This window comes from Pezoporus occidentalis, unplaced genomic scaffold (genome assembly GCF_034315485.1).
Source record: "Pezoporus occidentalis ecotype Australia unplaced genomic scaffold, CSIRO_AGI_Poc_V1 ctg176, whole genome shotgun sequence".
NCBI lineage: Eukaryota > Metazoa > Chordata > Aves > Psittaciformes > Psittacidae > Pezoporus > Pezoporus occidentalis.
The window spans coordinates 234,561-255,668 of NW_026913596.1; the positions used below are offsets into that span (position 1 = coordinate 234,561).

Sequence of the window (21,108 nt, forward strand, 5' to 3'; positions counted from 1 at the left end):
CCCTTCCCAATGCCAGCCGGGATGCAGACACTCCCTGGGCACAAGCAATCCAGGATGGTCTTTAACTACCCCCCAGCCTGTTACTCCTCAGCCAGCATCCTGTCTGGCAAACAGAAAGAAAGCAAGCTGCCAAAAAGGGGGCATTGCCTAACTTCCATCCAATTACCTTTGAAATCACAGCTAGGATAAACTTACGCCAATTTGAACATAGCCATACAGACCTCTATGTATAAATTGAACACAAAGCCCGTTTTGTTTTGCTTAGAAACCCCCATGCAAACACATCCTCTGCGTGGCTCAGATGCAGCTGTTACATTCTGGGCCTCAGCATCCAGTGAATTTTTACGGCTGAGCCATAAACCTCTGAAAAATAAGGTTTATAATAGAAACCCTGACACCGTGTGAAATACAGCAGCACTGCTGGGTGCTGCTGTAATATGGCCCCAATTTATAAAGCGCGGAGGAATCCTGTTCCATTTGGAAAGGTACAGACAGTAATCTAGAGAAAGGGGCAAGCACGAGGAAAAATGGTCGTGTTGTCCGTGAGCTACAGCGTCTCGTCCATCCAACGAGGCAAAAATCAAATCGGATGCCACAACATTTAGGCCGTGCACTGAATCCTGGCCTGTCACCAAATGAAAACACGGTGTATCCTAGGACAGGGGGATATTTCATAGAGCCATGTGCCATTTCCCATGCCTGCGGGCAGTATTTTTCCGAGTGAGTATTTGATATGAGAACACTGGAAGTAAAGAGAAAAATAGGAAGACGAGAGAAACACAACCCAAAGCCTCCGGTCTGGTTGACACAAGAGATGTTTTTGCAAGAGGGCTTCAGTGTACTCCTGTTTAAATTGGAAAGAAGTGGCAAAGCAGATTGTTTACTCACAGGAGAACACAAGTTCATCACTACAGCTCAGGAGAAAGCTCTCGGTGCCTTGAGCCTCCAGCTCTGTGTTAAAGGAGGCGGTAATTCACGGGGCAGCTCCCTGCTCGGGATGCTGTTTGTCGCAGTGCGCTGGACCAGAAACCTGTTAGAAATCTTTATGGCGACTCTGAAGGGCTAAAGCAGAGGTTGAAACCTTGGGATTTATGTCTGGAGAGTCACTTTGGGCCTCTCTGGCCATCACTGCCCTGGGATGCCTCTCCCAGCCGGGAGCAGGAGGAGGGAACTGGACAACCGGCTGTGTAATTCCCTTGCAATTATGGGAAGCAAATGGGAAACTCCTGGCACAGTGGTCAGGGATCAAGGTGAGCAGGGATGTCCTTCATCACCAGCACGTGCTCCAAAGCCTGCAAAATACCCCCTTCTCCCCTACACATCAGAATTAACTCTTCCTAGATCCTAGGATCATCCCAATTGTTCCCAATGTTATTCCACAGCAGATGCGACACTTCGGGGGCTCACAGCTCTTGGGTTTATCCTGCAATTTCCATTGTGGCCATCCCAGGTTTCTTTCCTACTTCCTCTAAACGGTCTACCTTTTCCATGCTGAGCACCACAGGAGAATAAATCCACATTTACTGCACTTATCCTGCTAAAACTACTTCCCAGGAGACTTGCTGTGAGTCAAGCGCACTGCGCTCTTGTTGCCCATATCACTGCCCATGGTGTGGTAACGTTTTACCTGCTGCAGGATTATCCCCCCTGTCCAAGAGAGCCCCAAACCCTTGGGTCTTTTCATGAACAAAAAGCATGGGTTTGCCTGCAGAAGAAGCCAACAAAAAGCTCTGCTTCCCCCAGACTTCACCTTCAGACACTGCAGGAATGTTCTGGGCTCGCCGGGATGCTGGGATCCAGGCATGCGAGGGGCTGAGCTCTTCATAAACTGTTAGCAGGCTAACGAGGGCATCTGCAGAAGGAACAGGCACTAAAACTGAAACTAGATACAAAATAAATATCCCAGAGCTGGATTTCTTAAAAAAGATTCTGCTGAGCTATAGTTCCACATCAAATTTTTATTGAATACATTTTCTACTGAGAATTTGGGCACTAAAACCAGTCACAATCATAGGAGAGGGGCATAAATTTCATGTAAAGTTTCCACTGCAAATAGCCTTCAAAAGAAAAAGCCAAAACACTTTTTCATCAAGCCCATTCCACACCTTCTCCTTCCTTTCCCTTTCCAGCAAGCTGGAAATCTGAGCCCCTGGGAAGCCTGTGTGAGAGGGATGCCCCTCTTGAAGGTCATGGAGGGGACACACACACATTATCCACCCTTCGCCATGCCTGTATCACGTGTAGTAAAGCTATGATGAAGTTGACATTTTAAAGCCACTGATGCTCTTTTCTCCTGGTGCTAATTCACACAAATCACTGCCAAACCCCAAACTTGACATCACTTCATTCCTCAGACTCAGAGCTGTCCCTCCAGTTACACCAGTCACATTAATTCCTGAACCCTTACTGAACTTCATATTTGATTCCATCCATCTTTATTTCACTCTAAACCCAAAAATGAGGGCTTAGCTCCCTGGAAGGACAACGTACAAGCAAGACTGTGGGTCACTTTGAACATGGAAAGACTCTAGGATCTAAAATGGTATTACACAAAGAAAAGCTATTTGAGAGAACTTCTTTTAGCAGCTTCCCAGCACCTACAGCTGTAACTTCTTATCCCACTCAGAGAAAAATTCCTTTCTCCAAGGTTTCCAGATCTATCAGCATAATGCATATATTACATGGGTCCAGAATCAAGCACCTTCTGGAACTCAAGAGGGTCTCTGACACCGTCCTAAACGCTCCTATGGCTGCTCCTCCCTGGATATCCAGTTACCTGGGCTCCTGAGCAGAAAATGACACTGAAGAAGAGGTCAATAAATGGCAGACAGGAGATGAGATCCCCTAATGGGTATAATTACTGTTGATCCGAGTGCCCCACTGCTCAGGGAGCAGGTTACAGGACACGTTTGCTGTATTTTTCCATGGAAAAAGGAAGGTTGCTACAGGATCTGGAGTGGATGGTATGAAATGTATGGTTTCCTGCACCAACACTGCTTTAGTACAGAAAGCCCCGCACAGTTACGTCGCCTCCACAGAAACAAGTGACCTTGAAAGATGTTGCATTCATTTTTCTTTCTGCATATTTTTTTGTGATGGATTTAATGTTCAATAAACCCGAAAAAAATCACAGCATTTGAGGCTCGAGCTATTTGTGCAAGTGCCAAGCACTGCAGGAGGAGTTCAGGGCTGATTTCTGCACCTCGCTCAACCCATTCACAGCAAAACTGATGCCGCAGCTCCATTCTCTTCACTGTAGGCTCAGAAGGGGATTTATTTTCTATGCGGATTCCTTTTCCTACAAAGTTTTACACCCTGCATGTGATGCAGATTCCTAGCAGGACAGATGTGTGAAACGCAGAGGCACAGGATGAGCATAATTTGACCGATGTGTTTCAGAAAGTATTATTCTGCAGGTTTTAGTCTGTGATGCTTGTTATAGGTGGCTCCATGAGGTCAGTCAGAGCATTGAACAGCCGCTGTTCCTAACAAACCCAGTACTAGTGATGCCAGCCAAACAGATCTGTCCAACACAAATACTGTCCTGCATGTCCCAAGGACTATGGGCAGGCAATACACATGTGATGTGCTCCACACGTGGCACTGGGTCATGGGCAGTGACCATCCCTTGGGCTGTGCTCACACCACCCATCCCTGCCGCTATCTGCACCGGTTTCACTCGCTGCGAGGAGATCAGAAATGCCTTCAGCATTCCACAGGAGCCATTTGCAGTGTTTGGTTGTAAAAGGAGGACAATATGAAGACATGTTCAATCCAAAAGACTTCTTTTGTGCTGGTTATGTTATCAGGAAATCCACTTTCCAGGGAAGAGGCCATCCCATTTTACAGAGACTAAACTGATAAAAACCTCAACCTCTATTTTCTCCATCGAAACTGTGCTTTCGTTGCTGCTGATGGCTAACAACTCCAGCGCGAGCTAGCAGGCTGTCAGATGACATACGTCTTGCAGCAGCATGAGGAGAAGATGCAAAGAGGCTGACATTTAACTGAAACAAATGCATGACAAGAAGAATCTTGCACTTTTTCCTTGACACAGAACATGATGCCCTGAGGTACGGCGCTTGTTCAGGAGGGAAAAACCATTTAGGTCCTTCTCCTCCACCTTTTGCCCCTTCACTAATACATTAAAACTAATGAATGGTCATGGACCGGCAAGAGGGATGCGGTGGTAAGGGCGGCAGCTGCAGGAGGTGTCCGGGATGGGTCCTCATGCAGGGCAAGACACAGGAGGCATCAGTGGTCATGAACTGGGGGGCCTACACAAGACATCAGTGTCAGCTGAAGGCAGGCATTCGATACAAAGGGAATAGACAGATACACCTTCAGAAATAAAAGATGATTTTGAGAATACAAGCAACTGGGGTAATAAGGGAGGTGCTCACACCGGCAGAAGGACAGCGAGAGAAGCACTTGGAACTGCAGGCACCTGGGAAGTGATTTATCCAAAACACTTACAAAAGTGTGCCTTAACAGAGAAAACACAAATGGGGCAGATCCCTGCAGGCCAGAACACTGCGTATTAGAGTCAAAAAATACCCTGCGTTAGGAGGAGAGACTTGAGCCTTGGCAGCATCTGCTGCACGTCCCCTGCTGCCCACGCCAAAACGAACTCCAAATCTCTAAACTCAAACTGCAATTTGCTTCACTACAGAATTTCCAGCCCAATCCCCAATTATGCCTCTCTGGAGAGGGTGAAACTTCAGCCGAAGGAATAATACATTCATCGACACCTGCAGACCTAATAATTGACCAGGGAAGATGTGGATGAGATCAGCAAAACTGCTGCATTGCTACTGCAAGCTTCAGTGTCCTACACCAGCAAACAGCTCTGCTCCTGCAAGGTGCATAATTTAATAAACCATTAACTCAAACCTGAGGTGAAGTAAATTCAGCGTATTACACATTTCAAAATAGCATTAGAATTCAATTTAAGTGTCACAAAAAGCCTAATCCTCAATATACAGAGCATATTAATAAGTATCTTGGAGCCTGTGGTTTGATTTAATTTCCAGCCGAGCTGTGCTGTCGCCTGACTGCGATCCCTGCACCGGGATCTCTCAGTGATGGCATCACTGCTCCAACCCAGGGCAGAAGAGGAGGCAGGGTCCTGCTGTCTGGCATCCTCCTGGGTGAACACAGGGGCGTACTCTTGAGCAAAGCCATCCAGCTTCAGTGGTGTCACTTCTGGGTGCCACTGTGAAGAGCTCAGTGCTCCCCAGCGACGGCGTAAAGTGCACGAGAGCCCAAGCACGGAACCTCCTTCCCATTTCCGTGACAGTCCATGTCCTGGACTGTTTCACAACACCCCTGTAATTCCTGCCTTCTATCAGCAACCCCAGCACGTCCCACAGCAGTTGGGGAAATGCATCTCTCCTCTAAATGACAACAGATTATTTAAGCAACAACTAAAGCACTCCGACTGCTTTCCAGTGCGCTCGCATTAACGTCAGTCTCCTCATATATCTAGGGAACGAATCCGGGATTTTCTTTAAAATGGTGGAGAGCTGTACAAAAATAGCAGAGAGCTGCTCTGAAAATAAAGTTATGTGCTTGAAAGGGTTGGAAATTGTTTTTTAATCACTGGCGTCTTTCTTCTGGCATATAATCCACCGGCTCTGCGTTCTGCTTTCCCATCCAATTCCTCAGGAAAAGGCAGCAAGTGTGTTAATAAATAATTTACACAAACATTACAAAAGATAAAGCACTCCTGCTCAAATGTTTCCAGCCTCACGACATACCAGTTCATTTGTAATCCTCTCCGCCTCCCCTTGGCTGGAACATCAGCAGAGGGTTATTGCTTGCTTTTCTCCGCAGCCCCATCTTACTCATCCCGCAGGTGTCAAAACACATCTCTGCTTTGAAGGTATCCAGACAGATAAAAGGGGCATGGCCCAGCCTGAGTCACAAGCTCAATTTTATCTACTGCAGATTTTTGTCATAAAGAAGCGTTTTTCAGGAAAGCAACATCCTGATTTATTTTCATGGTCTCGAGCGTGGGGATGGATGTTAAACGCAGCCGTGCTGCTGGCTCTTCCAGGAAGCAGGGCTCCTATGGAAGCCGTTCCCTCCAGCGCTTTGTCCTTCCCCAGGACACGCTCTGTGAAGCTGAACAGGGTGGGTTTGGAGCACGCTGCACAGGACGGTTTTGTTCTTAGGAGGGAGACTGTCAGGAGCAAGAGAGGCTGTGATGAGCGCAGCCAGATGGAAGTTAGTTTTAGCAAAGGTGAACACTCTATGGGAAGCTAACATTAGTGAGCAAGTAAAACCTGAAGGAGAAGAAATCAAGCAAAAAAAAGCCTTCAGTTGGAACAGATCCTCTCTGTGCCTGTATTAAAAAAAGACTGTAAGACTGGAGGTGGGTTTCAATGGATGCAAATCAGGGGACAAGAAAACAAGTGGGAAACAGTATTCACGGGGACCACCCCCAGGCAAACCACTACCAGTACCCAACTGCCATCACCGGGGCTGCTCCCCTCCTTCTGGAAGCCCTGGCATGGCTGGGTGCTGCTGTGCCCATCCTCCTTGGCCTGCCCAGGCCAACGCTGTGCTGCCAGGGTTGCTCCATCTGCCAGGAGTTCCATGTGCCAAGCACCTTCAGGTGAGCATCTTAGCCAAGAGGAGCTGCACATCCACGAGCTACGAGCTGGAGACAGAGGGACGAGCTGTGGGCAGCATTACCATCCTCAACAGGAGACACTGCAAAGGCAGCAAGTATGGGGAGAAGAGAGCGGCTGTCACTACGAGTGACTCTCAGTGCCCATCACCAGCGCTGGCAGTGACAGTGGCCCCGGATGCCTCAGGGAGACTCAGGAGTGACTGGGATGGAGATGACAAAGAGCAGAGCTGCAGCAGCTGGCTCCCATCAAAGAGGAAGGGTTCCTCTCGGGTTTCTGATGCTGAAGGCAAAGGACAGAGGTCTTCCAGCACTGCAGCGCCATGGCTTTTGCTGCTTCTTTATTTTGCTAAGACACTGGAGTACAGCAGAGCAAGACATGAACTGTTATCGTTAAAGCTATCTCTGATGATAGTTAAAATGAAGTGCTGGGGCACTCATGCTAAACTGAACTTGAGTTTTACACAATGTGGCACCTTCTAAACCTGTTTAACTGTTCACCCGCTGTTGAACAGAGCTTTGCCATCGGCTTCTGGCCAGAATGGGTATTGGAAGCACTGCTTCTGTGGCAGCTCTGAGCCTCTCCAAGGGGGCACAGACTGGCCACGAAGACACACCAGAGGTAAACAGTTGCTAAAGGCCATAGATCCCAAAGTGCTGGCACTCCTGGATGGGATCCTGGACCTTGGACCAGTCAGTTGCTGTCTCAGGGTCACCCAGCCCATCTGCTCTGTGATGCTGAGGGTCATCACAGCAGCGTGCTCAGGATGCTGAACCACGCTGGCGCCGTTAGGCACCCTGTGCCACGCTGCTGTACTCCAATACACACTTAATTCATCAGAGAGGCTGAAACCCACTTTGGGAAAATGTGCTGTCATAGCAGCAACAGTTTATATTCCCGTTAGCAAATGTGCAGAGGTTCATTATGCTGAGAGCCTAACTGACACCTTGCTCCCCAGCAACACAGGACTGGAGTGCCCGCATCCAGTGCACGATCCCCGGTGCTTTATTGCCCAGTCATTTCTATTTTACCCACACGAAAAATAAAACCCCATTACTAAGCAAAAGTCTCAGGAATTTTGATGAGATTGTAATGCTTCCAATTCGGGTTGAAAAAGACCAAAATCCTCAAGCTGGCTGTTGCTCCTCCAGCTAGGGATGTGGAAAATGCTGCTGATGCAGCACAAGTGATGAGACAGGGAATGCTGCCCTGCCAGGGTGCTGCCAAAAGGAAATGGGAAGGTTTTCTTCTTGCTTAGGACATAATGGAAAATTTGAGGCAAAACATACAGAATTAACACCAAATGTCTGCATTAACATGAATGAAACCTGAGTGTGTAAAATGCACACTGCTCCCATATTTAGGCAAACAATCACAGGAAAGATGGTGGCAGGAGAATCTCTGTCCCACTCATGAAGAACCAATATTCAGCTACTGCCTAAATTCACAAGAAGTTTTTAGCATGATCCTATAGCACAGTTTATGTACTTCATCATTAAGAAAAAGGGCAATACCCTTTTTAATGTCTTACTTCTCATAACCACAGCACCGTAACACCAGCACTCAAAAAGGCAGCAGAATGTCAGGATGGAAAGTGATGCCTGTCCAACAAACTCAGACTCCAGCTGTAGGGCTGGAGTGGAAGAGAACAAGAGACACATCACCAGTAAAGAGGAAGCTCTCCTCCAGTAACCTCTGCAAGCAGCAGCCTGCCCTGAAGCCTGGCACTAGAGTAATTCTAAATGCCTGGGGTGCCAATTACCACGCTGCAGAAGAACACACTGCACTGTGCTACTCAGCTGTGCCAATGTTTGAAAATTGTCTCTATCTGAGACTCCACGTCTTCCCTGCATTAGTCATCACGAGTACAAACAGGGGCTTTTTCTTCCCCTATTTTCATTGACAGAAAATCTGGTGCCATTGTGAAGGTCTGAATACACACAGGGTGTTTGCACACGCGTGTCCTGCTGGCAGCCGAACCAGCGTCCCAGTGGCATGATGTGTGCTGAAGCCTTTCCAGGAGTTTGGGGACCTGCCATCCCTCGTACCTATAAAAAGGCCTCAGCAGCACCATTCTGTGCTTGACTGACTGTGAACAGCCAGGGCACTGCTGCTTTTAGGATGCTAAAAAGTAATGCAAAGCAATAAAAGAAAGATGTGCTACTGAAGAGCCCTCCGCAGCGCCCCTTGGAGAGGTCATTGGCATCCCCAGCCCCATCTCCTCCTCTGCCTTTCTCTCAGAGCATGATCCTCTATTTCTGGGTATCAGAAAATTGAATGAAAAATATGAGAACCCAGCGTAGGAGAACACCATCACCCCGGTGATGGTTCCTTCACTCCGCTCCAAGAGGTGCCCAGGGCTGCACCGCCTCCTGCAGACACTAGAATGCTTGCTCAGCATTTACAACATCTATTACAAACACTAAAGGTGCCTGGGGAAAGGCAACGGTTAAAATCCATTATCGAGAACATCCGAAACGTCTCAAAAACGTAAAACCCCGTCAGCATGTAGAAGAGGAAACCTCACGTATGGTTCCTTGCACTGCAAACCCACCACCACGCCATGGTCTCTGCCCACAGCAGGATAACTTCTCATAGCAGAGACTCAGAAAACTGCATTTTGCCCACAGACAGCTCAAGCTGACTGGATTTCATCTCTTATCCTCTTGAGCAGTCTGCAGGGAGAAGGCATGTTGTGTCAATCATAAATGGCAACACAAAGTTGTTTAAGTAAGAAACTGGATACCACCATAAAGGCATTAATGGCTATAGCCCGGTATAAATGCAGGGGAGAGACTGATAGTCTCTGTGGCTTGTTTGAGTCTTGGCCTTTACGCTGCAAACGCTAGTCAGAAAAGATCAAGAACAATTGCATGGGGATTTTTAATCAATATCTAACCTGACAATAGGATTTGGAGGAAGATCATCCCATAAAACACAGGCGGCATCGCTGACTAATTGTATTTACTTTCTATTGAGCAGAGACTCGCAGGCAGAGTGCTCCATGCCCCAGGAAGGTGCTACATGTCTCTCAAACCACTGAAAATCACCCATTTGCTCTGTAACTAAAAAGCCCAACACTATGTTGGAGGTTAATGTTAGACACTGCCCTCTCTGTACCCATTCTGAAGTAGCTAAGTCATTTTTGGGTGGTGTTGAAGTAGAAGACTGAAGCAGATGCACAAAGTACCTTCTCCCTCTCTCTTTCTGGACTCACTCCCCCTAAATTCACTGTGGATCTGAACACAGACATTGTGCAGATGTTAGAAAAGCATCATCTATTCCTGGCCAGCTCTTTTCTCTCCGGCTGCATAACCTTGAGCGCATGATTGAAGGATGCCCATTATGCCTGGGAGTTGCTGTCATGAATCACAGACCCCCATTCCTCCCACAGCAAACGCACACTGTGTCCTTGTTTCTCAATACCAGTATACTACATCCAAAACATTCTGCATCGTGTTTTATAAACAGCCTCATGAGAAAGGCACTTCCCACCTGCCCATCTCAACCCAAAGCAGCTATCAGAGCAAAGAGGATGCCTGAACATCAGCACACCCCCTCCGAACCTGAACAAGCCAGACCTCGGGGTACAGGTAAGGAGATCCTATGGTGCTGTAGGGTGCTCAGTGGGAATTTAGTTTCCTTTGAATTCCTGTGTCACAGCATCCACCACAGTACTGGCAGAGATGGATTGTGAACCATGATGTGAGCACTGTCTGCTGCCCTGAGCAAACAGGAGCCAAAGTTCAGAGGGTCTGCTCGGCTCAATGCATTGAACCATGGATATTTAATGACTTCTATAGGTGCAAAGCATCCTCCCCTTCACTTCCACATGGCAACTACATGCAGAGGATACAAACAGAGCTGAGACACATGTAAACATCACAGAGGACAACGACATTTTGCGCACATTCCGTTTGATTACATCCGTGGCGTGGGCACCACCCCCTGAGGGTCATGGTGTGTCTTTCACGCAGCAGTGACAACAGCAGCAGCATCTTTTTGCTACAGAAGCACAACTGCAAAACCCGGGGAGGGAGAAGGGATTATTTTCCATTTGCTTCTTGAAACAGATGTCACTTCCCTCAGACCTGTTTGCTTTCAGGACCGCAGGGGTTTAATCTTTAAAACAATAATGTCATTACAATATGTGTCAAATGCTGTTTTCTAACAAAACAAAACAAATTGCTTCCCCTTTGTAGCAACTGTACCCAGTCAATAATGTCAGTAGCTCGGCAGAGGTGGGGTGAGCATCAGCCCAGAGAATACCCACCCCAGGCAAACTCCCTCATGTGAACCCAAGCTCAGCCACCGCAGCCCATGGACATGAGGGGGATCAGGCTTCACTGTGCCCACAACTGCCAAGAAAACTCACTGAGTAACCCCCAGAAACTCCCCTGAAACTGAAAGCAGCTCTGGCCACAGGGCTCAGCCCAAATTCAGACACAGCCACGGGGCTGATTCTCTTTCGCACCATCGCATGCCGGTACCACAGTTGCTTCCTGATCTCCTGCGCCTGCCTTGCTTTGGAACAGGAAAAGACAACTAAAAGCCTCCAGAAAGTCTCACTTGAGCTGACTCTATTTAGGGAACATTTGAGCTACCACCAGCTCTACATCTGCTAGAGAAAGCATACCGTACCTCTGAACAGAAATATACAACAACCAAAATCCATATTCCTTCCAAACAAAATCCCACAAACAAGGAAGCGCGGGCTCCAGTAGGCAAACACAGCCTTGACGGGGTGACCCCTGGAGAGAGGAACTTGTCATCATCCTACCTGCAGAAGCCAGTAGCACCTTCTGTGAAACGTGGGGATGATGGAGGAATGGACGTAGCAGCCGTACAAGCACTAGGGACAGAAAAGAGAAGGAAAGTTGGGTTAGTAAAGGAAACCATCACCCAGGAGGCAGCACCAGGGACAAGAGTGGCAGCGCGTTATCTGCTATTAGAGGATGCTGTTCTGAAGCTGGTCCAGGGCTGGGAACACACAACAGCATCTTATGGCATCCCCCAGTTATCTGAGCATCACTACAGGTAACAGAATCACCCTCCCAGCAGCCCATCATAGCTCAGCCACCCATGAGCCTCCCCAGGGTGGCTCCCTGGGCTGCACCTGCATCGTCACTTCAGCATGATTTTATTCTTTAAAACCCAACACACCCATCTCTGTCTCATCACCAGGGTATGTAAACTGAAAACTTAGGGTTTATAAACTCAGGAAGCTCCTGTCAAGGTATTTCATGCCACAGCATCACTAGTGATGTGAACGGTGACACGTGGCATCGAGGCTTTACTGGTGCCGTGGGGGTGACCACGCTCAGTGCCCAGTGATGCTGGTGCGCTGTCAAGCAGCAGCACTTGCTGGTGAGCACACGGCGCTATGGCAGCATCTCCTCCCCAGATCAGCGCTCACAAGGTCAGCCTGAATTAAAAAGGATTTAAGGGCTGCTGGCTGCTGGCACGGAGTTATTTTTGAAATACAAATGACAAAGATTAATAATGTTTTGAAATGTGTCAAGGGTACATCCACACACACAAAACCAGGGAGGAAAACAGGGGGGAAAAAACCTGCAGAAAATAATCCAAAGAAAAGCTTAACACTTAAATCCCAGCACTCAGGCTGGGGAAAAGCAGACGCTGTTTGTTTAAGATAATCCCTGACAGCGACTCCTGGCTGCATGGCACCAGGGGCTGCATTTAAAGGTCTTTAATGCTCAGTTCTGCTGAGTCAGAGCTGGTCCCTGCTATGGAAAGCGGACTGAAAGGTGCAGCATCTCTCACTCCGACCAGCTTCCCAGCGAGGATGGGCAAGCTGGTCTGGGGCATGCCACCGGAGCAGGCAGGAGCATCCACGAACATCCCCAGCATCTCGTGCAGGGCACATCAATACACACCAGCAACCCATAGTTTGCTGCTGGGAGCTTGACTGACATTGCACCAGGATTAAAACACGTAATGACAGGCACTAGTGCTGGGATCCTGGTAGCTCCCTGCAGTCAGTAGGTAGGAAAGCTGCTCTCTACCTCCAGATCTGTCTCACATATAATTCTAGAGGTGTCAATAATGAATTACATAAAAGCTGCCCACCTCCACAGAACTCGTTCTCAACGTCTCTGCAAACCAGTACAAAAAGCCTCCTAATGGCTCACAGAACGTACATCAGGACATGGGAATCCAGTTCTGGGTTGATGCTTTGGGGCTGGATGTTCTAACTTGGGTAGCTGTGATGAAGGAGATCCATGCGTAAGCAACCCCCTGGCCCTGGAGAGACAGTGGGGATTTTTCTTCACTGTGGACTGAGCTGTGGAGAAATGAACTGTAGTGGGAGAAAGAGACCCCGGAAACCCAGCTTCTGGAGGAAGGACGGAATGAGTGATGGCAGCAATAAAAGCCACATTAATTTTCACATAAAAAGGCATTAAAAAATGTTTAAGATATAAATAGAAACCTCAGAAGTCCGAGCCTCCCTGTTTTGGAGGATTTTCAAGGTTAATGACTTAAGCGCTGTTAGATGACATCTCCTAGCATGGCACATGTGGGTTAACAGGAGCGGGTGCATCCTCGCCTCCAACAAGGGCAGTGATGGTCCCTCTGCCTCACCAAGAGCCAGTGGCAGCCACTCCACACCACACCACACTTCATTAGGAGAAGGGAATTACCTGCCGGGCTGGCCTTAGGAGACTGGGATGCAGGGAACGTGGAATGCCTTTAGCTAAAGGAGTCTCTAAATGAATCCTTGCTCCGAACAGGCAGAAGGGGTTTCATTAACTGGGGTTTCTTTTTCGGGTCTTTAGTGGGGAGGGCGAAGCAGCGGAGGCTTGTGTGTCTGTGGCTATGTTAATGCCAGGCTGGGCTCTCAGCCAACGCATTAAGTGAAATCGAATTCCTGAAACCAGCTTTAATCAGCAGATTTTTAAGGTTAGAATGACTCTCTCCTCTGGAAGGCTTGCCAAGGTTAATTCCGTCCTGAGCAGCCGGAATTAATGGGCTGGACAGGGGAGAACATTTTTCACCATTCTCTTTTTCAAGTTGACCAAATCTCCAGGAGGGAAGAAAAGGCAGTTCCGAGGTGTCTGAGGAGAAACGCCACTCCAGCAGCCTCATTTCTGCTCTGAGAACAGAGCTGAGAAGTGAGCAGGAACCAGCGCTGGGACCAGCATCAGGCATCCATCAGCCTGTCCCCTACGGAAGCCAGGGGATGCGGATCCTGGACCATGGGATCGCCCCCATCCTTGTTGCCATGGCAGGACAGTGATGCCCACGGTTGCATCCAGCGTGGTCCAGGGCTGCAGCATCAGCTCCTGCAGCCGCCTTTTGGGGAGGTCTGTGCTTGTCCTTGCATGTGTTCAGAGCAGAAGAGGGGAGTTGTGCAATTACAGCTGCCCACCCCTCCATTGAAATGCAGTCCACATCTTGCATTATCAAACTTCTGGGAACCGGAGGGGGGGAATCAAAGTATTGGTGGATTTTTTTTAATCCTGAGCTCCTTAAAGTGATTGTGGCTTATTTAAAAATAATGCAATAATGCTGAGGTGTTCTTCCTTAACGAGAACACCTTGGGAACGGGAACTGGAAAGCGAGAGAATCAAATATTCAAGATAGGCTTGGACAGGCTTTGAAATTCTCCTCCCCAGTGAGTTACCCCAGTGGATATTTAAAAGAAATAACAACTGCCTGGATTTTGTTCAGATTTTCACACTGAAGCCCCAATTCCCTTAATAAGGAGCTAAATCAATCTTTAGAGAACAGATCACGTAAGACCCGTGGCTCTAAATTATTAAAATATACTGGAGTCATTTTCTGGTGTAAGGCTTCAACTTCGAATGCCCCATCAGCCCACAGGGCCAGACCAGGCACCACAGGTTACCGGGGAGAACGGACTGTGCCGGCAGGCATGGGATGGAGCAGGCTGCTGCTCAGCACCATGGACCATGTGTGAACCCCAACAGCCTATATTTGCACTGAATTCACGAAACAAACAGACTTTTCAAAGCAATGTGCTCATGGCAACAGCAGTAAAAAAGTGCCCCAAACAATGGAATGTGACGATGAGACAAGTGAAATCCAAAATACGTTGTAAAAAGAAAAGCAAAAAGAAGAAAGCAGGAAATCATCACAACAGGGGATGTTAAATTCCTCAGAAAAAGGCTCCTGCATCAAGCAAATGCACCTGCAAAAGAAAAGGCTGCTGCTTGCACCCCCCTGAGATGTGGTAAGAGCCCAAAGCCCACATACAAATGGCCACCAAACACCCCAAGGAGCCCAATGCAAGGGAAGGATCATGCCCCAGGCACTGCCTGGATGTGTGCTCCAACACGTGCCAGCTTCTGCCTAGTCCTGTGCTCCATGATGGATGGCGAGCAAAGGCAGACCCATCTCTAGAGCCTGCTTCTGGTGCCACACGCCCTAAAATTGAACATCACATTCCCCACAGCAGGACATCAAAACCCCCAGCAGGAACGTAATGCCAGTGCTTAACAAACCGGGAACAGGGACACAACCACGGATGCCCTGGGACACTGGTAGCACAAGGGCAAGGAAAGCCACCGCCGCCACTCTTATCTCTTGCGGTGGTGCCGAGCAGCGCACTCCAACCACATCCCCGTTACACCACCACACTGCTCAGGATCTCCTGTAATTACACCAGTGACTCCAGAGCTTCTCCACCCATTTCCATAGGGAACAGCACACAGCTTGCAGCTGCAGCACTGCCACACGGATCAAACCTCCCGGGAAAGCTGAGTGAAGCGTTAGCTTCATTCTTCTCATCATCCTGATGACAGGGCACAGGTCTCCTAAATTAGCAGCTCTGTCTGAGCCCAATCAAGCTCTGCCCTCACCCTCAGCCTGCCCATTACCGCTGCACCAGGAGAGGTACAGCACAGCCATGCGACAGCATTCAGGCTGCCCTGGTACAGGCTTCTCAGATGGAGAGAAGAGTATGGAAAAGAGGTTTGTAAGCTCTCCTATCAGCCTCCTTCAATGCAGTAACCTGAGTTCCAGAGATGCCAGTCAAAACACAACAATAAAACCCACTCTCCCATCCCTATCACAGACATTTCCGTTATCTGTTTATAAAGATACCACTGTTACCCCATTCATGTCACCAACTTGCTCATATCCCAGCAGAGACACTACCCAATCTACCTGAAATCGATTTCTCTGGATTTCATACAGACTGTGAACAGAGAAATTTGTGAGCTCTTTGTAGCAATTCATTTGTTTTACACACAGGAGCAATTTCCCATCCGAGTCTGTAACAAGTACCCACTAAATTCTCTGCCAATCTTCTTTCACTGGGCAGAGCACGGTTGGAAAAGCAAGGCAAGCGAAAACCTCAGGTCTCTAACGTGAGCTGCCTGTTGGCCACCAAATTAGCAGCATTGGGGAAAACCCTCCAATTCTATGTGTATCACCTCTCTTTTCAAACAGACTGGAAGTGAGCACCCTCCGAGATCGGGTTATCTCGCAGCAGATGGTCCTTCCTTCAGGACAGAGATGCTAAAGCCACGGACACGTTCCAAATCCATTTAAACATCAGATTAGGCTTGCCCCTGTCAGCCGCCGGAGCTGGGAGACAGCAGCGGCTCCCGCCTGCTCCATTAATCAACATTCAGCGAGGAAAGCCAACGTGCTGCTATAAACCCCCTGACTCGGTGCCAACACCACGCACGGGGAACCTTGAGCCATCAATCTTCCTGTTCCTCCCCTGGCAGCGAGACGTGGCTGGGGAAAGGGGGAGCAGAGGCGGGGGCTCGGCCGGGCGGGAGGAGAAGGAGGTTTTTGACAGCAAAGTGATGCTCAGTGACACCGAGCTGACAGGGATGCGAGGAGACACCGGCCCCAGTGCTCCTCCTCACAGATCGGCCCCAGTTCAGCTTTATAAATGGGAATATGGGGAGGTGTAACTGTGGGTGAACTGTGTGGCGCTGAGGAATCACCCAGGGGGGAGGCAGGCTGCACCCAGAGGTCCTGTTTTGATCTAAAAAGGGATGAAAGTGTCATAACATAAGGAGGCATCCAAAATTTCCCGTCACTGCTGCAAATCTTCAAGTAAAACAGTGCTAAACATGTTTTCTCACTCCTGATCTTAGTGAAACACAGACATTGGATGGGTTGGATTTTCCTCTGATGTTTATAGATGGTAACTTTGACTCAGTAAAGCACGAAACCCTGCTCAGATCTCGGCGCTGGATCGCTCTGTGCTGCTGCTGCTGTTTGCCTTTTATCCACCACAACAAAACTTAGGCAAGTGCTTATAGTTTGCCAATTTGGGCACGGAGTCCCTGTGCACTAACAGGAGATCTCAAACACCATCTCTAGGTGGTCACAAAGTCCCACAGAACCTGACCCTTCCTTGTGGGTTATTGCTGCAGGGCTGCAGCACCGGTGCCTGACTGCAGCTCCAGCTGCCACAGTTTGGTTTTAATCCTACTGGCTCTTTATCTGACGTGTCTCAAACCCTCCTGATGCCCTTGATGTCACCAGCAGTTACACCTAGATAACGGCTTCTGGATTGAGCCCAGGGATCTCATTTGATGGCTAATCACAGGAGGAGAGGTTACCGCAGCCTCCAAAGCCAGAGCCAAGCTCTGTTCGCTGCAGGACCTTGTCACTTCTGGTAGCTTTTGTTACCAAATATTGTTCTCTTTACCTCGGGACTCGTTAGAAAGCAATTTTTGAGATGTTCAATATTTAATGAAATATTTAAATGTTTAATGGCTTCTTTTCCAAACCCTGTTTTCCCCCTGTGGAGTTCTGAAGTCACTGCAAGGATTGCGGGGTTTAACTTTCTTACTGTTAGAAACGATGCTCCCGATGACATGGGCTAATTGCCAGGAATCTGCATCTGTGGGTACCAAACTTTGGTATCCCAGATTCTAAAGTCTACATTTCATGCTGTCGTGGTTTAAACCCAGTCAGGTAACTCGTTCACTCACTCCCCCCCCCTTCCTTCCCTCCCCCTACTCCCGGAGGGACGGAGAGGAGGATCGAAAAGAATGCAACTCCCATGGGTTGAGGTAAGAACAGTTTAGTAACTAAGGTATAACACAGATCACCACTGCTGCCACCAATAATAACAATGATAAAGGAAATAACAAGGGAAGAGAATACATCACCTCACCACCAGCCGACTGATAACTCGCCCCCCCCAGCCCGACCAAGCACTGACCCATACCTCCTCCAACCCCTGCAGTCCCCCAGCCCTTCTGGGTAACTCCCAGTTCCATCCTGGCCATGACGTGCTGTGGTATGGAATACCTCTTTGGCTAGCTTAGGTCAGGTGTCCTGTCCCTGCTTCCTCCCGGCTTCCCCTCCTCCCTGGCAGAGCATGAGGCTCACAAAGTCCTTGGCCAAACCAAAACATCCTTGTTATCAGCTCTGTTCCCAGGCCGAAAGTCAAAACACTGCACTGCACCAGCTACCAAGGAGGAGAAAAATGACTGCTACTGCTGAACCCAGGACACATGCCTGCAATCCTAAACTGTTTGCCTGACAGACATCCCTCCGGTCTCCAATCTGATCCTCACACCTTTCCACACCAGACTATGGATCTTCACCTGCAGACTCCTCACTCAAATGATTCCCAAACGCCTCCTATCACTGGGACACTTTGCTGCATCTTCCTCACCGCAGGACGGAGAGCAGACCCTAGAAAGCGATGAGTTTCTTCCCTTGAGTTTTCCAGTGAACACCATTTCCTTTAGGTCTGGTCTTTGGACTCTCTATGTACTATGTTGATGCATGAAAACAGACAGCAACGTTTCCTCTTGCAGTACCTGTGTGGGGTTTTCCCTGACCTTGCACCACAGGCTGACACACCACCGCAGCACGGTGCAGGCAGCACCAGCCTCTTCAGTGTTTCTACTGGTAATTCTTTTAATAAGAATTCTTTAATTATGCATGAAAAGCCAAGCAGGAGGCCAGTTCAACAAGGAGAGACAGCTTTAATCTCAGTGTGCTCTGCAGCAACCCTGCCTGGTGGGAATTGTGCCATCCGCTGCAATGTGGTGAGGCTTTCAACACCATCCCCAAATCACCTGCACCACGTCCTGCACTAAATCACAGTGAAAGGCACAAGGTGCTGTTTCTCCAACAAGTGAGCATCAGACAGCGTCTCTACAAGCACAAAATCCAATAGGAATTCTCTGTTATTTGCAATGCTGTCAACTGTGAGACGATTCAATAGGAAGTGCCCACGCCAGCCTGCGACTTTATTGCTCAAATTGATATTAGCCACACACTTGCAACTGGGTTATCCTTGAGTTTTGACTACAACTAACTTCATAAAATCTTTCATGAATTCCATAGGAAGCACAAATCCAGAGCCCGGTCCTGCTGTAGGATCATTGGTATGCAGCCCCACACACCCACCTGCGGTAGCTGCCTGCTCATAAATGCATATTTCTTTATTAATATGGGGAAACTTTAATCTCAGTCTAATTTTACCTTTAGGGAAGCTATATCCCAAGGCTGCCAGGAGCTAAAACCCTCCAGATGCAGCGGTGTGATTTGTATTCAAAGCAGCAGGTCTATCTGTCAACATGTTTGTCTCCCCTATCTGCCAACTCTTATTTATAATCCCATTCAGATTAATGAATGACAGTAGTTCTCATCACAAGAAATCTGATTAATCAATTTAAGTGCTTAATCACCCTGGCCGGGGTGAGAACCGGAGAGGAGGGATGCTGCCTGGATAGGGACAAAGTTGTGAGACGTAGGAGGAAAATGGGAACAACTCAAGGGGGGAGCATGCATGGGATCCTCAATGGGATTATGAGATTCCCAGGAGGTGAAAGCTTCCTTAGGGCTGGTGGGAGCCACGGGGGATGACCATGATAACCCAGCTGGGCATCCCGGAGGCCATGAGTGCTCTGGATGAGATGATAACCCAGCCAGGCATCCCGCACAGCATGCTGCCTCAAATTAGCTCCCATCCATCACCTTCCTATGCCACAAAACACCCACTTGGGGTTTCATTAAAGCTTGTTTTGAATACTCTAGAATAATCTCCAGGGTTTTCAGGAGACTTAAGAGATGTTTCAGATGATGGGGAAGAGGCAAGCTTGAGCACAAATCACTAACTTCTAGGAGGATTACCTAGAACAGAGGCCATGCAGAGTGAAGCTACTCTTGTGGATGCTCTAAATGACATGATAAAACCAAAAACCTTTACAGAACAACCAAACCACAGGAATAACATCATCTTCTGTTCCATGAAAGTGAAGTTTACAGAGAAGTACCACTCTCTGCTGGCAGACAAGATACAGCTGAACTCTATGACAAAGCAGCAGGCGCTTGTCATGAATATGAAGATAACAGGCATCTTGTGAATACACCAGTCAATATTGCTTCCAAATCAGCCAGAGCTGTCCTCCTGCCAAGCCTCATCTCATGGCCACTCACTGGAAATTAAGCTCAGAGCCTCCCTATCCTGCTCTTCAGGAATCGAAGCCCAGCATTATTAAATCTTTGCATCACTGATCCGACAACAAAGAGGGAAATGCTGCAAACGGGGGTTACAAGTGACCAAAGGAGCGTGGAGCAGGCAGGAACAAGGTGTTTTGGGAAGATGAGCTCCCCTTCAAGGAAAACAAGTGCCTTGGTTACCGTTTCTCCAAGAAGGGGGAACTTTTCTTGGAGGGTGATGATGGCTCTGGAGAGGATGAAACAGTGCACGTGCAGAGATGGTTAAGGAGTAGACCTGGGGGACATAAGCTTAATGCAAAACCCAGACTCCCAGTTTCACAGGTAAGGGAAAAGCCCAACACCACCAGCATCAGTGGGGGTTAGTAAGAGGAAAAGCAGTACAACAGGCTCCCTGGCTCCATGGTTTTCCAACCCAATCCTCAGCAGTTACTCAAGTGGGATACATAAAACCTCCAGGACAGAGACATTACCCAGGTCCCCGCACATCATCTAGACTCCAGCAGCTTGTGCAGCCGCATGCTTCCCCAGGTATGAGGTTTCTTGACTGTCACCACAAGGTTAGAAGAATTGTGAGCTGGAAAATCATGGAGCATATTAATGTCATCCAGAAATATGACCACAATACACACAAGTATTTCATATTTATTCTCTTTTAGAAATGTTACAAAGACAATATAATGAGAACACTGCAAACAAGTGTTTTCCTCCTAATCTGGCAATAAAAATATGTCAAAGAAATGCCTAAAATCCTAATAGGAGAACAAAAAAATAATGGGCTAGGCTATGACAGGATTTAGCTGCGACTTTACTCAAAGGCTTTAATCATGTCTAGTGCAACGTAAATGGAAAATCAGATACAAACCTGTTCAAACCATTAATGTCTGTGTTGGTTGTCTCAGCTGTTACAGGAGCTGAGACTGAACAGATTTGGTGGAGGTTAATGAAGATAGGTAGAGGTCTAAAAACATTTATATCTGAGGAAACCCTGCACACAAAAAGGATTACTGAGCCAGTCTTAGTGGAGACGCGACTGAGGTGG

At 48.2% G+C, this 21,108-nt stretch overlaps 1 protein-coding gene across 11 annotated transcripts in view; it reads right to left on the reverse strand.

The window, feature by feature from the left end:
- Window positions 1-21,108, reverse strand: part of CAMTA1 (calmodulin binding transcription activator 1) — a 288,512-nt gene that overhangs the window by 100,207 nt on the left and 167,197 nt on the right. For all 11 annotated transcript variants that reach the window (XM_062614460.1, XM_062614466.1, XM_062614457.1 and 8 more), the window contains one exon: window positions 11,416-11,487. In XM_062614460.1, coding sequence (XP_062470444.1) covers window positions 11,416-11,487 — 72 coding nt within the window. The remainder of the gene's footprint in view (window positions 1-11,415; window positions 11,488-21,108) is intronic.